The 19,926-nt window shown below is 50.6% G+C and overlaps 1 protein-coding gene across 1 annotated transcript; it reads left to right on the forward strand.

Moving 5' to 3' along the window:
* Positions 1-893: 893 nt before the first annotated feature.
* EPB42 (erythrocyte membrane protein band 4.2) lies at positions 894-19,159 on the forward strand. Its single transcript, XM_036844047.1, has 13 exons — positions 894-1,049; positions 2,352-2,537; positions 3,502-3,732; positions 6,564-6,682; positions 7,609-7,713; positions 8,600-8,777; positions 9,350-9,488; positions 9,784-9,887; positions 10,694-10,936; positions 11,979-12,278; positions 15,057-15,211; positions 16,331-16,464; positions 18,301-19,159. The coding sequence occupies exons 1-13, from the start codon at positions 1,040-1,042 to the stop codon at positions 18,461-18,463; spliced, it is 2,067 nt and encodes a 688-aa protein (XP_036699942.1). The 5' UTR covers positions 894-1,039; the 3' UTR covers positions 18,464-19,159.
* Positions 19,160-19,926: the final 767 nt, after the last annotated feature.

Genomic DNA, 19,926 nt, shown 5'->3' on the forward strand with positions numbered 1-19,926 from the left:
GGGGATATATGTATATGTATAGCTGATTCACTTTGTTATACAGCAGAAACTAATACACCATTGTAAAGCAATTATACTCCAATAAAGATGTTTCAAAACAAAACAAAACAGTAAACAGCAGAAAAATCACATTCTAACCCCATTCCCTAGCTCCCCTCCCCACAGGCAGTAGTTTCTTTTATATCCTTCTATAGGTATGCCATATATATGCAGGCCAGTCCAGCTGTGCCTGAGAGAGCTTCTGGTGACACAGTCTCAGAAGCCCAGATAAAACTCAGGAGACCAAAGAGGGCCAAATAGGAGATCCTCCCCTGTGTCGTGTCCTTGTTGACTAAACAAGTAGAAATAGGAAAGACATAAGCCCTAAGTCCCAACAGAGTTCCAAACCTTCTGGTAGAGTGTCCCAAACCCATCAGGCTTGGAAGAGGCAGAGCTCTTGCTTCTGCTTTTAGGACATTTATTTTTCACCAACAAATTCTACCCGCTAATCTCTTTCACACAGATGAATCCCAGACACACATGTTCTCTCTTTATACTATCAAAATGGCCCATGAACATCTAACAACTTGCAGCTCATGATATGTTTAGGGCCTGAATTTGGAGCTGGATATGGGCCTCCTTCCAGAGTCTTTCAATGTCATCCAGGTAACATCTCTGAGGGTCTCTTGAGGCCACTGAAGCAAGAGGCTTAGAAGTTTACCTGGGCTTCTCCAACTGTCAGATCTTCCCCCTCTCCACACCCCCCTCCAGGCTGCCAGACATACCCCTGTCTGGGCCTCCTGGCACAAGAGATAAAACGAGAAAGGGGAACTCCTAGCAGCTGGTCCAAGAGATACCAGAGGGGAAGGAGCAGGAGAGACAAACATGTGGGGAAGCACACAGGTGGAGCAGAAGGAAACTCCACTATTTACAGATTCTTAAGCCAACAAAAGTGCCTTCATCATTTTCTGTCTGGAAGACAGATTCAGAGAGGAAGCTCAGAGCAACAGTTCAAGACAGGCGTTTCCTATAGCCAAGTGGATAAGAGCAACCTGCAGCCATGGGACAAGGTGAGCCAAGCCTGCTCTCCACAGGGCTTACTGGGCTCTCAGTAGCTCCTCCATCATTACATGTTTTCATTAAAAGAAGCAGGATGGTGGTGGAGGGGATGATGATGTGACCGTGACGGCGAGGTGGTAGTGGGTGCTGATGGTGGTGGAGGTGATGGCGGTAGGGCTATGGTGGGGGGATAGTAAATGGGCGCTGCTGCTGGTGGAGGGGCTGAGGTGTGGGGGCTGGCAGTGGGTACTGGTGGTACTGGAGGTAATGGTTGTGTGGCTCTGGTGGGGAGGGTAGTAGTCAGTGCTGGCAGCAGTGGAGATGACGGAGGTGGGTTATGGTGGGAAGTGGTGGTGGGTGCTGTGGTGGCGATGGTACTGGGAGCGTGGCTATGGAGTGGCAATAGAGTAGCTTGTTGGTGGTAAACTGGTCATCATCATGATGACGGCGGTAAGATGGTGATGGTGGTTAAACGGATTTATATTCTTTATCCCAGGATCATCCTAACGTGGCTCTTCTCACTGGGTTGTGGTACATCAAAGCTAAATGGGAGAGAAGGAAGGTAGGAGCCAGGGAATCCAACTAAAAGGGGCAGAGACAGACACCAAGCAAGGAAACAGGCAGCAGCAGAGAATGCAGAAATCTCAGGGGCCTCTGTTAGCACATTTACATTTACAAGTTCTCGATGTAAAGTGAGAACTGCCTGAGAGGATGTCATGATACTCACAGGCCCCCTCCTTGTAGCGTTTTTCTGGTCTGCATGGTACCACGGGTTTAATGAGCCTTTAGGTGAAAGAGCCACGTGCAATCTCGAGTGAGTTGCTTCTACTCTCTGGGCCTCACTCTTCCCACCTATAAAACAAAACAATTGGGCTCAGTGATTTCAAAACCAGCTCTAAAAATTGTCTGATTCTGTTCTTAGAAAAAAAATGAGTAGGGGTGAGCAAAATTCTGGATTTTATTCATTGCTTCTGGATTGGGACCAGAAAGGGGGGTTGACAATGAGAACAAGCTTCGCTCTTATTAATAATAGTAACAGTCCTACTTAATGGGACTTACTATGTGTCTGACATGGTGCCAAGCACATTATATACATTACCTCATTTGCTTTCCACAACCCTGCAAGGAGGGATGATTGTTCTAAGGAAGAGGAAACTGAGGCTCAGAGTAGTTAAGTTACTTGCCTGAGATGGCACAGCTAGTAAGTGAGTTGAGTCAAAGATTTAAACCCTGGTCTCTGGCTCCAGCGTCTCTGCATTTACTGACGTTGTCATATTTGCCTAGTCTCCGTGATTTCTTTCTTTTCACAATAGGCCTGGGGATCAAGAGCTGCGACTTCCAGGCAGCAAGAAACAATGCAGAGCACCACACCAATGACATTAGCTCCCAGCGCCTCATTGTGAGGAGGGGGCAGCCCTTCACCATCAGCCTGAACTTCTGGGCTCCAATCCGCACATTTTTGCAAACCCTGAAGAAGGTAGTCCTCATTGCACAAACTGGTGAGTGGGGCAGGCCTCGACCTCTTTGGCAGCAGGACTGGGGGTTTCTTTCTCTTGCCTACCAAGGGGCACATGGCTCACACTGCACCTGGGCCTCCAGGAGTCCTGCCCACTGGCAGGACCTGTGAGGATGAGATAATATGCATAATAAGTAGCATTTATTATGATTCAGAAGTTGCTCAGCCGCATTATCACTAAGGGGTTCCTTTGTTGCATATATAATAACAGTTTTGTAGAAAAGTCTGAATGGGATTTAACCTAGGCTAAATATAACATTTAATTGCTACTACTTGCTGAATCTGTACTACATGTCAGGTATTGAGCCAAGGGCTCTGCATGCAATATCTCATTAAAACCTCACATCAGGGGCTTCCCTGGTGGTGCAGTGGTCAAGAATCCTCCTGCCAATGCAGGGGACACGGGGTTTGAGCCCTGGTCCAGGAAGATCCCACATGCCACAGAGCAACTAAGCCCGTGTGCCACAACTACTGAGCCTGCACTCTACAGCCCGCGGGCCACAACTACTGAGCCTGCGAGCCACAACTACTGAGCCCATGTGCCACAACTACTGAAGCCTGCGTGCTTAGAGCCCACACTCTGCAACAAGAGAAGCCACTGCAATGAGAAGCCCGCACACTGCAACGAAGACCCAATGCAGCCAAAAATAAATAAATAAAATAAATAAATGTATTAAAAAAAAAAAACACCTCACATCAGCCCCATGAAAGAGGTATTATTACTACACCCATGTTATACACTATGAACCTTTTCTAGATACAGGTCCATGAGCGCTGAAGACCTGTGCTCTCCCATCACCCTTTACTGCCTCCCATTCCTGGATGGGCTGCTTTCATTCTCCTCCTAATCTAATTTTCACTTGCTCCATCTTTGTGATACTTCACTTTGTTACTCTGAGTTGTGGCAAAGAGGTCCAAATGACCAATTCATCTCTGTGTGACTGCAGGAGATCAGCCTTCCAAGGCCAACCGGACCCAAGCCACGTTCTCAATTTCCAGTCTGGGGGACCGGAAGTGGTGGAGTGCAATGGTGGAGGAGAGAGATGACCAGTCCTGGACTATCTCTATGACCACACCCGCAGACGCTGTCATTGGCCACTACTCACTCCTGCTGCAGGTTTCGGGCAGGAAGCAATGCCTGGGCCAGTTCACGCTGCTCTTTAACCCCTGGAGTCGAGGTGAGTTTGGACCTTGGCCAGCCTGGGCTGCAAAGGACTCAAGGCCCCGGAGCTGGGGTGAGACCGCTCCAGGCCTCAAGGCCCAGCTCCCTCTAGGGCAGCACCAGCACTCAGCTCCCGTGGTGCCTGCTCCCTGGATGAATGGCCTCTCAGACCCAGGGTCCTCTCTTGGGGTCACCTTGGACCAGGGCTTCCCACTGAGAGCAGAGGCTTGTCTGGTGCTGGCTCAGGCTATTTGGTCACAGGAGCTGAGACTCGCTGAGATGACCCTAGGAGAACTACCCTCTATTATAACAGGACAGGGGCCAAGAGCTGGAAAGCGCTTCAGGAAAAGAGGCGACCTGAGGGAGGGGCTTCTCTGTTCCCTCCCTGGGCTCCCAAAGTCTGTCTCCAGGGTGAATCCAGGTTTTGTGGGACCTGAAGTTTATATAATTTGGGGGACCCTCTTTCAGAAAAAGAACACAGAATTTTGAATGGCTAAGGCTCCTCCCTGGGCTTATAGGGGTCTGTACTGGTGGGGGGCCCAAAGCTTCAGCTTCAACTTCACAGTAAATCTTCCTTTCTGCGCTCTCTGCTTCCCTCCACTTGTTAGTTCTGTCCTTACTACAGACTGCTGGGCTCTCTCCACACTGACCTATCCAAATATCTGCCTGGAGCAACAAATCAAACAGCCAGCCTCCCTAGCTCAGCAGCCTCTGGGTGGACTTCCTGGGGTCAGGTGGCCTCCAGTGGCCACCTCTGGCAAAGCTCAGCTCTAGCTGTCGGGACTGTTTCATCTAGAAAAGACATCAGACATGGCTGACGTGCTCCAAACGGGAGCTAAGAGAACATTTCCTCTTCCTGCCCATTCTGAAGACTGAATCTGTCTTCCCTTTAGAATTTTCCACCCCCCACCTTAAACCTTTGTGTTCCCTGAACGGTTGTTTGGGGGATGGGAAAAGTTTCCTCCTGCTTGCCTGTCCCTGCTACGCCAGACAAGCCTTTTCCTTTCACGGCCTCATTACGAGGCAAGGCTGGGAACGAGGGGAAGTGGAAGAAATCTTACCAGGTTCCTGCACCCCAGTACCTGATGCCCTTTCTATATGGCACCTGAATCCCAGTGAGCTCCCTATCTCCACTTCTTTTACCCAGGCTGGGGTTCTGTAGTACCCCCTCTTTCAGGTGGCCCTGTCTCTCCTCAGTTCAGGCCCTTTGCTTCTGCTCCAAGGGGTTTGGCAGGTTGAACAATGGATGGGAACTAGTGTCCATTGAGGTGCCCTTGCCCCATGTGGGTGAGTGTGGATTCAGGGCCCCTTCAGCTGGGGGAGGCCCCATGGCTCTCCGTACACTGAAAGACCCTCAAACCATTTCCCTCCAAAACTGAGGCTTTAGTGTACCCGCCTCGCTGACTCTGAGCCCACAGCCAGAGCTAGACCCTGATGGCCAGAACAAAGACACAGCAAAGACAGTTCTGGGACAGTGCTTGGTTCAGAGGGAGCTCACAGTCTTGACTCAGTACCAGGATTCCTGCCTCCATGCCTGGCTTGTAGGAACCTGTGTAGGGAAGGCCTCTCTATGGGGGTGAGGGAGGCGTGGAGGGGGGCAGTGTCTGTCTGGCCAGGAGTGAGTTGTTGGCACTGCTCACCTGGGAGGTAAGAGATTTTCAGAGGTTATATGGCACTCAGTCTCATCTTAGCATACTTGGAGATGGGGCTCTCCTGGATTCAAAAGGAAATTTTACATCCTGTAATGAAAGTCCTATTCATAAGCAGGGACTTTATAAAGGGGGGAGGGGCTCCACCCAAGCAGAGAAGAGGAGGGGCTGCTACTTATGCTCTGAAAATGTACTTCCCAGAGCCTGCAGGGCCTGGGGCCAAACACCTCGGTTTAAAGTGATTTCCAAAGAAGTGATGTCCAGCTGACTTCACAGACAGTACTGAGGATGGAGGGGCAGGGGCCCAGGGCTCCTTGGGCCCATGGTTCTGTGATCTTCTGTCCCAGGTTTTTCAGGGATTCCTGATTTCTAATATGCCATCCTTCTTTTACTTTGAGTACCCTCATCCCAGTTGGATGCCTGGGGGATGGTTTGGAAATCCTCTTCTCTTTCTAGTCCCCAGGAACTAGTCTCCCACCCCCCACTTCACCCCTAGCACCAGGCAGAGGGAGACACTTGGCAAGCAGAGCAGGTCCCTCTGCTGCTCCCAGCTTCCTAGAGTGGGTGATGGACTCCTTAAAGCCCCCACCCTCCTCATGATCCCCAGCCCAACCCTTGGATGGAGACAGCAGGAGAGGCAACGGGGAGAGACCATAGGAGTCCCAGACCCACTTGGACACCCTGGGTGGAAACTAATGCTCCGGCTACCGCTCCACACAGGCCCACCGCTGCCCCTGACCCTGCTCATCTTCCCTTCGGCTCATGCCTGTCAACACGTTTGATTGGTTTTTCTGAATCACTTTTTTTTTTCGTTTGAACTTGTGAGAGAGACATAACAGGCCCCCTGGGAAGCTCCCTGGGCTGTTGCCAAATTCCCTTGGTTCAGAAGCACTCTGGCTGCAAGTATCTTCGGGAACCAGTAGGCCTTTTAAGGTTGGCTTGTTCCTGTTGGCTGGCTGACCATGAAGGCCACCGTGGCTGACCCAGGGACTCTGACCCCCTTCCCCACTCTCACCAGAGAGGAGCCTGGATCCCAGTGTGGGGTGAAAAGAGGGGGTTCCTCCTCAGTCCCCATCAGGCCTGGAGCTGAAGAGAAGGCCTGCAGCTGAGTCTCACCTGAGCATGGAGGGCAGAGGCCTGGAGGTGGAGGGCAAGCCCAGTATCCCACAGAGCCTCATCCCTGCCTGCTTCTCTCCAGAGGATGCTGTGTTCCTGGCGAATGAAGCTCAACGCAGGGAGTACTTGCTGAACCAGAATGGCCTCATCTTCCTGGGCACGGCTGACTGCATCCAGGCTGAGCCCTGGGACTTTGGCCAGGTACGGGGGCCCCCGGGGAAGCCTGGGGGACAGTGAGTGTCCCATAACCTTCAGTACTCAGGTCAAACAGAGTGGGCAGGTCCAAAATCCCCTGGTCATGAGGCCATTTCTTTATGCAGTTTCAGCCCCGTGGTACCTCTCTTCCCTCAGAGCCACACTAGACCATCCTCCACAGCTTCCAGAGTTATCTTCCTAAAGACGACGCAAATCAAACCTCTGTTAAATCCCCACCACCTACAGGACAAAAAACGAATCCCCTGGCTTGACACACAAGGCTCTTCACAGCCAGGCCACTGCTTTCCTTTCCCCAAGAGCCACCCCATGCTCCAGCCCCTGGCCATCCCTTGAATGTGCAGGCTGAATGTTCCCTCTGCCAGGAATACCTTCCCTCCCTTAACCCCTGGAAAACTCCTACCCATCTTTTAAGGCCCTCTGAAAGCCTCCCCCAGCCCCCAGAGGCAGAGTGACTCTCTCCAGTGTGCTCCCCGGGTTGGCATCTCTCCTAGAGCCCTGGCCGCGTTGCTGAGATCTGTAGCCTAAGCGGCCACATGTCCCCCTCCCTCCTAACCCCGGGCTCCTCAAGAGCGGGAGCTGCCGTCTAACGTGCCCCCCCCACAGGACTGCCCTGTCAGGGGCGGTGGGAGCAAATGACATGCAAAACGATAGAAATGAAAGGACTCGGCACAGCCCTGCAGCTCAAGAGCTCACACTATCAGGAGTCAGACAGCAGAAGAGGCAAAGGGCTGGAGTGCCGGGCGCAGGGACCAGGCAGCCCTGGGGGCAGAGGGAAAAGCCAGAACTCCCGAGGGGGTAAGGCAGGAAGGAGTGGCGCCTGAGTCTGGAGAAGGACGAGGGGACGGGGTTGACTTGTGGGAGGAACGCCTGACCTGCACACCCGCCATCATGGCCCTGTGTGGTCCTTACAGTTCGAGGAGGATGTCATCGACCTCAGCCTGGACTTACTGAGCGTGGACAAGCGGGTGGAGAAGTGGGGCAACCCCGTGCATGTGGCCCGTGTCTTGGGTGCATTGGTAAGTGAGGACAGGGTCGGGAGGGGGAGGCGACGAGACGGCAGCCCTCTGACAGAGCTGCCCCACCTCTACGGCCCTGGCAATCTTCAAATCACAAATGGTCCCCTCCTCCCAGGGTGTGGGGGACAGTCCTTGAAGAAGGTTCTGAGCGAGGAGGGGAGGACAGTAGCATCCACAGGGGAGAGAAAAGCACAGGGAGGTGTCATCCCTCAGGACACAAGCCAGCAAGGACTAAAGCTGGCCTGGATTTCCTTGGAGGGCCCCCCCTCCCTTCCTCCCCACCCCCAGCCCAACCTGGGGGCTTAGGTCCCTGGGAGGAAGGGGGTCAGGTCCATCTTACCCAGTGTTTGCTGCTAAGGTGGTCAAAGGAATTTGTTCTCATTTCTAAATTATTCCCATGAAGGTAGCTTGGTGCTTTCCTGTTGTCCTTAAACGTTCTCTCACAGGAATAACGTGTTCCGCGTTTCCTCATGTGGCTCCGTCCACCCCTCTGAAGAGCTGGTGAGGGACAGGGCCAGCCTGCGAGGAGGAGGAAGCTTGGGATGCGTGGGCCTCGAGGCCCCAGGTGCAAACACTTACAAGGAATGGGCGCCAGGCAGACCAAGGAGCTGCGAAGGCGCTCCCCCGAGGGGCAGCCCTTCTGCCGCTCTTGTGTCCTGAGTTTTGTTTTTCACTACGGTCCATGAACCCCTGCTTCCGGGGGACTTGTTAAAAAGGAGGATTCCCAGGAATTCCCTGGCGGTCCAGTGGTTAGGACTCAGTGCTTTCACTGCCCAGGGACACTCAGGTTTAACAAGTTCCAGGTGATTGCCCTGCAGCTGGTCTGTTCCCCACGCTTGGAGAACTGTGATGAGCCCTCCTTGCCCACCCACATTTCCCCAAACAGCTGCACGTTCTCAAGGAGAAGAGTGTCCTGCCCACCCCGCAGATCCAGACCACCGAGGAAAGGGCCTTGCTGAACAAGCGCCGGGGCAGCGCGCCCATCCTGCGGCAGTGGGTCAAGGGCCGGGGGAGGCCCGTGTATGACGGTCAGGCCTGGGTGTTGGCCGCCGTTGCTTGCACAGGTACAGAGCAGGCTTGCCTGCCGCGCCCAAACGTCCCCTTGGCGTCCGCGCAGTGTCTGCCCTGCTTCTTGGGTTGCCGCTCCTCCACCCCGCAGCGCTTCCCCGCCTCCATCGCACCCATAATTGCTCCCGGTGCACCGTCTGGCCAAGAAACCAGCCACTTATCCCCAGCGCCTCCCAACCAGCTGCAGCTCCTTTCGCCCCTTCGGCAAAGTTGGGCCCATCTGGCGAGCTCTGCTCCCAAACTCACTTCTCCCCGGAGCTTCCCCCGCCCCTGCCCCAGGAAAGCAAGCCCTGTTGTGTATCCCGTAAGCCTCCCTCCGCTGTGGACTCTGCCTGCTGTGTAACTGGTTTGTTCCTCATTTCTGGGCCTTCATATGGCCTGGGTCTGGCTGGTGTCAATTCTAACTTTCCGGTGCCTGTGTCCCTTCTCTTTCCACAATGTCGCCTGGCATTTAAGATAGTGAAAGTGTCCGGTGTCCAGAGGAGACCCTGAAAACGCTAGCCGTATACCCTGCCCCCCACATCCCAGGCCTCTCTGGTGCCCTGACCCCCTGCCCCCTTCCGTGCAGTGCTGCGAGGCCTGGGGATCCCTGCCCGCGTCGTTACCACGTTCACCTCAGCCCAGGGCACTGGCGGGGGCCTGCTGGTCGATGAGTACTACAATGAGGAGGGGCTTCAGAATGGAGAAGGCCACAGAGGCAGAATCTGGTGAGAAGCCCGAAGGGGATGAGGTCCCAGACCTGGAAGGGCTCCAAGCCCACGGGGTGTCACCCATGGGAACCCCCCACCCCCAAGTGGCCCTGCTGAGAGTAGGCCTTCAAGGCTCTTGAAGGCAGGATGCTGATGGTCAGGGTGAGTTGTGGAGTGCACGCCCCTTCCCAGGAGTGTTGCAACCACTTTTATGAAGCATCCACCTATCCCCCTAATAACAGCTCTGTCATTTCTAGGACCGCTTCGGGACTCTTTTTTTCCCCACTTGAATTGTTTCCTTTGCTACTTTCAGGATCTTCCAGACTTCCACCGAGTGCTGGATGGCCCGGCCTGCTCTGCCCCAGGGTTATGACGGATGGCAGATTCTGTACCCAAGTGCTCCTAATGGAAGTGGAGGTAAAGCCTGGGCATGGGCCCAGGACTGCCCTGGGCTGCACAGAGCTGCATGAGGACAAGGAGTCCTTCGGAGAGGAAACAGGGGCAGTAGGTGGTCCAAAGGGGGTCTGCATCCCCTAAAACAGGAGAAGCGCCAGGAATGATAGTGACCAGCAGAATGCTGACCTGATGCCCGCAGGCTCAAGGGAACAAAGGTGTTAGCCATCTTGGCCCCAAGGTCTCAGGGAGACTAGCCCCCCTCAGGGCAACAGGTGAGGGAGCTGAGTCTCATGGAAGGGCAGAGGTCTTAAGACAGCTTGTAGAGTGGGACTTCTGGGGTTCTGGATGTGGATAAAGAGGATATCAGGATAGCCTCAAGCTCAGAAAAGGAATCTTCAGGAGTTATCAAAGGATGGCTCTTCCTTTCCCAGGAACAGAACTGTCACAGAGCCTGGCACATAGGAAGTGCTCAGCAAAGCCAACCTATTCCTATCACGTCTGTAGTCAAGCTGGCTTAGGAACTCCCGTGTACTCTGTACCTCTGAGGTTATTACCCGTCCAGTTTCTGAGAGGGCTCCTGCCATAGGCCATGACCAAAAAGTGTTGTCACTAAATAGTGAGTTTCACCTCAGCAGTGCCCTCTCAGAAACCCTGCCTAGTGCCCACCTCTGACCTTGATCCCAGGGGAGGGACATAGTGCCCACCTCTGACCTTGATCCCAGGGGAGGGACAACAGGGCATAGGATGGGGACTGCTGTTGTGCGGCTCTGACCCAAGCTGAGGTCTGGGCGTGGTTCCTCTCGCTCACCGACCTTTCTCTCCCCCAGTCCTGGAGGCCTGTGATCTGGTCCCAGTCAAAGCGGTCAAGGAGGGGACGCTGGGGCTGACCCCTGCAGTATCAGACATTTTTGCCTCGATAAATGCCTCGTGTGTGGTCTGGAAGTGCCATGAGGATGGGACACTGGAGCTGACCGACTCCAACACTAAGTATGTTGGCAACAGCATCAGCACCAAGGGTGTGGATTGTGACCGCCGTGAGGACATCACGCAGAACTACAAGTATCCTGAAGGTACTGGGCAGAGGGGGGCCCCGCAACAGCAACAGGAGGCAGAGCGTGCGCCAGGCACACGCAGGCCAAAGAGAGGGCCTTTCCCCACCATCTGAAACAGGATTTCTCAGCCCTGTTTGACATCATTCACACTTTGGACTGGCTAACTTCCTTGTGGAGGGCTGTGCACCACAGGACATTCAGCAGCATTCCTGGCCTCTATCCACTAGATGCCGACCCCTCCTCAACCACTGCCACCGGTTGTGACAACCAGAAATGTCTCCCAACATTTCCAGATGTCCCCTGGGGGCGCAACTGCCCCCAGTTAAGAACCACTGCTATACAACAGCACAGTTAATAGCAAGCCCAGCTGCCAAGAGATGTTCTCTCTCTTCTGCTCTCCTTCAACACCCCTCCAACCTGATTTGGAACCCACCACTGCACTGTCCACCCATTTATCCAAACAAGAAGGCTTGCACTGTCCTTGAGTCTCCCCCATCACCACCCCACTGTACTCTCACACCCATCGCCTCATCTCCTTCCCCATTGCCTGTAGGTCGTCCAGGGCCTCATCATCTCTCGTCTAAAGTATTGCAGCAGCCTCCTAACTAGACCCCCGCCCCCAGTCTCCCCATCATTATTCCATTTTCAACTTACAGTTTCCAGAATGAGCTTCCCAAGACACAAATATAATTATGTTACAGAATATCCCTGTTCCAGAATATTCCATGGCCTCCATTGCCCTTGGAATAAGTCCAAACTTCTTCACTTAGGAAGATTCAAGTCCCTGCAACTTGTACAAAAACTAGCTCTCTCACCGTTCAAGGGGCAGATTCATAGCACTTGAAGAACTTGATCCCTGAGTGGCTTGGAAGAGATACACTGTATCTGTGATGGGTCTAACACATCTTTTTTTAGCTAAATACGGACCTAGAGGTTTGCAAAGCTCTTGTGGCTTTGGCATTTGAGCAGCAGCCGGGAAATGAACCTTAATCCTGGGCTGCTATTAGAAGGGTCTACACCTGCTGGGTAAGAGGCTTGCTTTGTTTATTCCATTCTTCAGGATCTCTTCAAGAAAAAGAGGTGCTGGAGAAGGTCCAGGAAAACAGAATGAAACATGGGGAAGACGATGGCATCCATCCTCCCAGTCTCGAGACTGATGATCCTCTACATTTCTTCTTGGAAGCACCCAGCTCCCTAGCCCTGGGAGGGGATGCCCGGTTCTCTGTGAACTTGTTAAACCCTAGTGACCATGACAAAGAAGTGCAGCTGGCCATTGGGCTGCAGGCAGTGTACTACAATGGTGTCCTTGCTGCCAAGCTCTGGACGAAGAAGCTTGTCCTTACACTCAGTGCCAACTCAGGTAACTCTCTACGGCCCCCCCTCCCCAGACACTCCACACACCCAGCTCCCACCCTGGGCAGGCAGCAGCTTTATAGCGCCCCCTGCAGATCTGAAGAGATAGCATCTAGCCCCTGGTGTGCCCTCTCTCTCTTTTTCTCTCTCTCTCTTTCTCATTCAACACATATTTATTGAGCTTCACACAGGGAAAAAACCCCACAATTCTGACTGCAGTTATATAAGCAAACAGACAGTGTAAGAAGCAGTGTAAGAAGTGTTTGATAAGGTAAACAGAGCACAATGGCGGGTTAGCGTCTTACCCAGGCTGGAGCAGGCTGCCCCCAGGTAAATCGGGCTGCCCTGGGTCTTGAAGGTTGAGTAGGACAGTGTCAGACAGAAAAGTGGGTCATGGGCATTCCAGGAAGAAGGGACATATGCTCAGGTTCTTCCTCCTCCTTCAGATTCTTATTTAATTGATTTGGGATGGGATCCAGGCACTGGTATTTTTTCAGAGCTCCCTGGGTTATTCTAGGGTTGAAATTCCCTGGACTACAGCAGTTGTTCTCCAACTTTGCTGCCTATCAGAACCACCTGGGGGAAGTTTGATGCTCAGCCTGCACCCCAGACCAATTAAGTCAGAAACTCTATGGTTTGGCCCAAACATCAAAAAAAATTTAAAGTCCTTGGGTGATTCCGATGTGTAGGCAAAGAGAATCAGTGGAATAGTGCTTGTCTACATGATTGCAGCAGCCTCCTGACCGGTCCCCCTGCCTCCACTCCCTCCACCCCGTTCCCTTCCCAAGGGAGGGAGGGATGGAGTGGGGGAGTGGTGTGAGAGCTGGACAAGGCCAGATCATGAAAGGGCCTGTAGATCCTGCTGAGGAGTTTGGGTTTTGTTCTCTGGGCAGTGGGGAGCTGGTGGCAGGTTTTAACCAGGGGAGTCAATGTGATCAGAAATTCATTTTAAAAAAAGAACTTTGGGCAGAATGGAATGGAAGGGGTCGTATTAGAGTCGTGGTTCTCAACCTTGGCTGCACGTTGAATCCCCTGGGGAATTTTTAAAATACTGATGCTTGGGCCTCACCGTCAGAGTCTGTTGTAATTGATTTGGGGTGTGGCCTGGCACTGGGATAGTTTTATAAAGCTTCCCATATGATTCTAATGTACATCCAATGTCGACAACCACTGGATTAGAGGTTGGAAGGTTTTGTAATAATCAAGCCAAGAAATGAAGGACAAACTAAACTAGCAGCACTTTTCAAATGAAGTCATATTGAAGAGGTGGGCTAGGTTGAACTCGTGTATGTGGGGAGAGGGCGCTTCCAGTTTGGGTGAGCCTCTAGAATAGGGCAAATGGGGAAGAGCAGGTTTGGGGAGAAAGATGTTAAGTTCTGTTTGTGGCATGTTGGATTTGAAAGCCCGTAAGACATCCAAGCTGTGACGGCCAGTAGGCAGCTGGAAACCTAAACCTGGTACACAAGATAAAGGCCTGGATGGGGGTGGGGGGAGTGGGAGAGGACTGGGAAAAGACGAGAAGGTGAGGAGGAAACCCAGGCAGCACCAGCATGTTGGGGTGCAGGGGGCAGTCAGGGAAGGAGCAGAGTGAGAGACTGAGAAGTGAAAGAGAGGATGGGGGCACAAAGCAAGGTCAGCAGAGAGGCCATGAGAGGTCAGGGCTGAAAAGCGTCCACTGACAGAGTGGTCTGACAGAGAAGCAATAGCAAAGACCAGGTTCCTGGGGCTTAAACAGATTGAGAGTTGAGGAAGTGAGACAAGGTGTGCGGTCCTTCCTGGAAGAATGGATGGAAAAAGAAGGGAGACCGGGTGGTAGTCAGCCAGGGACACTGGGGAGGAGGGTATTCTTTGTTTTCTTTTAAGATGAGAAACAGCAGAATCCGCTTACAGGCTGAGGAAGAATCAGCAGAGAGAAAGAGACGGAAACCTCAGGAGAGATGGGTTATAATTGATGGTGCAACCCTTGGGGAAATGACAGGCAACTAGAATAATTATAGCTCACATTTATCGAGCACTTATTTTTGGCAAACATGGTGTTAAGTGTTCTATATGCATCATCTCATTTATCCTCATAACGACCTTATGAGGCAGGCACCATTGTTATCCCACTTTACAGATGAGGAGACCGAGACACAGAGAGTTAAATAATTTGCCCAAAGTTACACAGCTAAGCAGTGGTGGGGTCAGGGTGGGGCACTGATTTAAAAAGCAAAGGACTGGACTTGGGCAAGGGGGATGCCTGACCCTCCGGGGGGCTGGGGGCGGTTAACAGCAGGGGTAGATGTCTATGTCTGTAGGTTGGGAATGAGAACATGAGCTCCAGAGGCTTCCTCAAGGACGAAGGATGGCTTCATTTTCTCTGCAAAAGGGAAAGAGGAGAAGCAGAGAAGGGGAGGGGACTAAGCATACATATATTCAGCCACGGCTGGGTGGCAGGTCTGAGACCAGCACTTAATGACTGTCTCGTGAACCACAAGCCGTCCCGCCAGGTAGGCATTATTATTAGACAAGGAAACAGGCTCCAAGAGCTTCACTTGTTCTAGTTCACAGGGGCCCTTTCCCCAGCCCTGTGGAGGTGGTCCATCAAGAGTGTTAGTGGCGGCGGTGATGGTGGTCATGGGTGGGTTCTTGACTGAGTTCAGTTCTGAAATTGCTGAGAGGAATGAGGCATCTTTCTGGCTTCAGTGAGGTCCCGACTCCTTTGCGTTGTGTGTGAAACTACTGCTTGTTTCCAGGGCGCATGCACTCACCCCTGGGCGTTGACTCCACCTGTCATATGTTTCAGCTGAGAAAATCTCCACCTTCCTGTCCTTCTCCAATTTTAAACAAAACCCGCCAGAGAATAGTTTCCTCAGACTCACCGCTATGGCAACACACTGCAGCCCTACCTGCTTTGCTCAGCAAGACATCGCCATTTGCAGACCACACCTTACCATCGAGGTAGGCACCAGTCCTTCCCCATATCATTGGCGTTTGCCGCTACTCAGGTCCCCGTTTCAGAAGGCACCGAGCCCCTCAAGCGTCAGAGCAGGTGACCGTGCTGAAGAACTACCAGGAAACGCTGGGTTGAGTGCTCCTTCTCTCGAAAGAGATGGTTTCTTATACATGCTATTAAGGTTTAAATCTTCCAACTTTAGTTCAGATTAAGTAAAGTTTTCTAAAATTGGGGTCTTCCCAGTTGCTGCCTCCATACTTACAGAGATAATAACAGCCTATGTTTATTTAGCACTTTGTACATGTGCCAATGTATTTTCACCTCTTTTACTTCTTTTAATACAAAAGCCCCGGGAGGTGGAATTGTTCCCATTGTTCAGAGGAGGAAACAGTCCCAGAGAGCATCATGCCCACAATCACAAAAATAGGACATTTTAGAGGCTTACGGCTCTTGGTCCAGTCCTCTTTCCACATGTCTACCCAGACCAAAACGAATGTGACCTGGTCTCTGCCCTGGAGGAGGTTATTACAGTTGGGCAAGGGAGACACAACGTGCGGTCTTTTATGTCAGAGCTTTAGGAGAAGTACAAAATTGCTCTGGGACAAGTGAAGTAAAGGGGATTAATTCCAGCTGGTGGGTTTGGGGAAGACTTCATGGAGGATGTGGCATTTGTGTTGGGCCTTGAAAAATGCGTAAGCTTTCAGTGCAGAGGTGGGGGAAGGCCGTTGCAGACAGAAGGCTGTGTAAAGAGGCCCAAAGGAGGGGAGCCTGAGGGGTGCGTTGAGGCTGCGAAAGTGCCCAAAGAGACTGGGGTGTCTTGCAGTCAGGGGAGGAACAAATGAGCCTGCGGGTAGATTGGGGGCAGATCAGGAAGGGCTCTGAATGCCAACCGAAGCTGGATTCTGAGGACAATGGGAAACCCTCCAAAGTTTCTAAGTGAGGGAAAGGCACCATCAGAGGTTGTCAGTGATGGGTCAAGGGTGAGAGTAAATGCAGGAAGAGCAGGTAAAGGGGTGGGGAAGTCAGCTGTGGAGTTTGGGTGAGGATGGCAGAGCTAGGAGAGTAACTGAGGAGGCTTCAGGGAGGGTGGCCAGGAGGGGAAGGAGTGACTGCATCTCCCACAGATGCCAGAGACAGCAGAGCGGCATCAGCCCCTCACGGCCTCAGTCAGCGTCCATAACTCCTTAGATGCTCCCATGAAGGGCTGTGTGATCTCCATCTTCGGAAGGGGACTCATTCACAGAGAGAAGAGCTACAGGTAAGAGACCGCAAGCTTCTCAACCCACAAAAAACATCTCAACTGGTCAGAAAGGCAGGAACCCAAGATCGATGACTGTCTTTTTGCTTTGTCTATGGAGACAGAGCAAACACTTGCCAGAGTTGAACTAAAGGATTAGGGCCTCTCTCATCCTGGGGCCACCAATGTGGGTACAGGAGTGACGGAGGAGGCTCTGTGCCTCTCGGGCACCTGACGCTGGCCGCGGCCCTGGTCACACAGGGAGAGCCTGGGTATTGCTGGTGGATGCAGGCGAGGGGGTTAGGGCTGGGGGGAGGGAACGCCACAGGGAGGGTAGGCTGCCTCTCAGTGAAGCCAGAGAGCTGCATCCTACTAGTGACACCACAATACAGAATTTTGTTTATTTACGCATTCTCTTTTACTCCTATTCCCTACCCCCATTCCCACTACCACTCTTCATATCCTTTTTTTAGTATGTATAAAATGAGTACTGTTGCTTCATGAGTACTGTATTTTTAACTTACGTAAATGGTGTTACGTCTAATTCTTTTTCTTGCTTTTCACTCAGAACTATGTTTTTACGATTCATCCACATGTCAAGTCCATTGCTTCTGCTGCATATTACTCCACCGTGTACACCCCCCACTTCCTACCACGCCACTCCACAGCGCCTCCAACTCTCGGACACTACAAATATACGTCCCCTTACATACTCGCTTGAAAATTTGTGGGAGGTGGGGGGAAATACACGCAGGAATGGAGTTGCTGAGACATAGGATATGACCTGGTTTGACCACGTGCTATCAGATTGGCTTGCATAATGGCTCCAAGAGTCTACAACTCCCTCCAGCAGTACTTGACAGTTTCTATCTTCCTGCCATTCCTCCACTCTTGGCAATACCCAGCTTTCTCTTTTTTTCCAGTCTAACAGGATAAGGTAATATCTCATTATTGTTTTAATTTACAACTCTTCATATGTTTATTAGCCTTTTCCATTTCCTCCTCTGTATAGTTTTTTAACTTTGCCCACCTTTCTTTTGGTGTTCCTGCCTTTTTCCCTTGATTTGTGTGTGTGCGTGTGTGTGTGTGTATATACACAAACCCTGTATAGTCTAGATTAGTGCCTTGTTGGTTTTAGATGTTATATCTTTGTTCATTATTGCTCCTTCTCTCATGATGTCCACGGCATCCTCTGCTGAATACATACATACAGTTTAGAGTTCACAATGCCTACTCCTACCACCCCTGAGGTCCCTGACAGGTTGTCTGGTTGTTGAGCCACTGCCTCAGCCTCAAGAAACTCAGTGGGCCAGTCTTGCCCATAAGTTGAGAGGAGGGACCACCAACATTTAACCAGACTTCTGTGTTCTCCCAGCTCAATTGTGGGGCAAAGCTCCTCAAAAAAATCTGCACCATTCCCTCAGTCAACATAAGAAGGTCCACAGGCAGACCAGAAGGTTGCTGATAGGGCTCCAAAACACCACCTGTTGACATACTTTCATCTCAATATGCCCACTGGACCCACTGCAGTTAGCAATGAGGGTTCCAAAACAGCCTTCCCCAACATACTATTACTAAGAACGGGACCAGACTGAAGTCACAGGTGATAAATGAAACAACAGATGCAGCTTGGAAGCCCTTAGAATAGGATGTTTCTCTTCTCAAACATACAACTGCTCACCATAGGAGGCTCCTGCCTTCCATCCCCTTCAAACCTCCTCTGTTTCAACAGCAAGGTACTTGGATGTTTATTTCTTCAGAGTCCACCTCTTTAAGCAGGTAAGGATCAGAGTCACTGGGACCAGCAAAGCAATGACCCTGGGACAGAACTAGCAGCTGCCTTTTCCTTTATTTCAGATTAAGTTCGGTGCAGTCCAGAAACACCTTGCGCACCCAACTCGAGTTCACACCAATGCGGGTGGGGCTCCAGAGGCTCACTGTGGAAATGGACTGCGACATGTTCCAGAACCTAACCAACTTCAGAAGTGTCACTGTGGTAGCCCCTGGAACTCCGGCTTAAACTTCCAGCTCCAGCATCACTCTCCCCAACCACCCCTTGAATCTACAATCTAACACCAAACGTGCTGGGAAGAGAAACTCTGCTTATCAGACGAGTGGATCTCTGTTCAGGTTGAGCAGAAGAGTGACCAAGAACAAAACCAGACTCCCAGAAATCAACAGAAAAGACGTTCATTCATTTCTGTCACCCCAGCTCAAGGCACCCATGAAGACTAGTTGTCTTAGAACGCAAACTACTGGGCTTGAGGAATAAAAAGGAGCCTTTGTAAGGTACTCAGATAAGTAAATTCAGATTTTTTGAGTCCAGGGTTCTTCATAACCATTTACTGTTCACTAATACATACATTAATTTATAAAGGAAAAGAACCTAACAACATTTAAATCATTCTTGTATTTCTGATGAAATGGGACAATATTAGCTAAAAATATGATTTTTAGGTAATCCTAAGATTACACTGACCAGTGCCATCCCTGACCATTATCCTTAAAGATCCAAAGATGACTGAAGAAAGTTATAAAACACACAGCATGAGACCTGAGCACAGAATGATCTTCTAGATTCAGCTACAGATAAGTCCTTATTAGAGTTAAATATTACTAAATATTAAATATCCCACAATTAAGTCTGATGTTAATAACATAAATTTGGTCCAGTAGAGAAATACACAATTATTAAGCATAAAGAAAATAGGACCTATTTAAAAAAAAAAAAGAAAATAGGACCTATAAAGAAAGATAAAAGAACTGGACTCCTTTTGTACAAAGTTACAAGTTTTTTTGTTTGCTTACATTTTGTTGCTTTGATACTGTTTGATTTTAGTTCCTTTTCCTTGTAACACTTTTTAAAAGTACAGAATGGCACTTTATAAAAGTAAATTAAAACTCTTAAAAAAATAAAATAAAAAACTCTTGACTCAAGGAATTTTGACCCCAAGTACACACTAGTCTCTCAAAAGAATGGCTGCTGGACTTGGAGGGTACTATGCTAAGTGAAATAAGTCAGAGAACTATAACTATTGTATGATATCACTTATATGTGGAATCTAAAAAATACAACAAACTAGTGAAGATAACAAAGAAGGGGTGGTGGGAATTAAAAAAAAGGACAGCTACTGTTGCTGATTATACCTAAAGAGACCATGGGGACATCAGAAGGGCAGATGTGATGAAGTACATCTATACAAGACAAAGGACCAGCAATAGAAGTGTGGAGACCTGTAGTACATACATTAAGGCCTAAGTCAGGTCACCAGAATATACATCACTGTATACCCTGCTTTCTAAGATATGACCTTCCAGGTTTACCTTGCTTTCCAAGATGTGATCTTCCAGACTGATGCAAAAATATAATTAACTGGCGATGGTTTTGCAAAAGGATTAACTGAAGAGGCCCTTAATATTATGTAAACTCTCTTATACATTTAAAAATTTTTGATTTATAAAAATTTTGTACTTACATTTGGG

The sequence above is a fragment of the Balaenoptera musculus genome, chromosome 2 (genome assembly GCF_009873245.2).
Source record: "Balaenoptera musculus isolate JJ_BM4_2016_0621 chromosome 2, mBalMus1.pri.v3, whole genome shotgun sequence".
Taxonomy (NCBI): Eukaryota; Metazoa; Chordata; class Mammalia; order Artiodactyla; family Balaenopteridae; genus Balaenoptera; species Balaenoptera musculus.

Bases quoted from the DNA above. Each gene is read 5' to 3' on its own strand.
- EPB42 (XM_036844047.1), top strand. The intron at 2,538-3,501 runs GTGAGTGGGGCA...GTGTGACTGCAG, and splicing joins AGTCCTCATTGCACAAACTG to GAGATCAGCCTTCCAAGGCC. The intron at 16,465-18,300 runs GTAAGAGACCGC...CCTTTATTTCAG, and splicing joins CACAGAGAGAAGAGCTACAG to ATTAAGTTCGGTGCAGTCCA.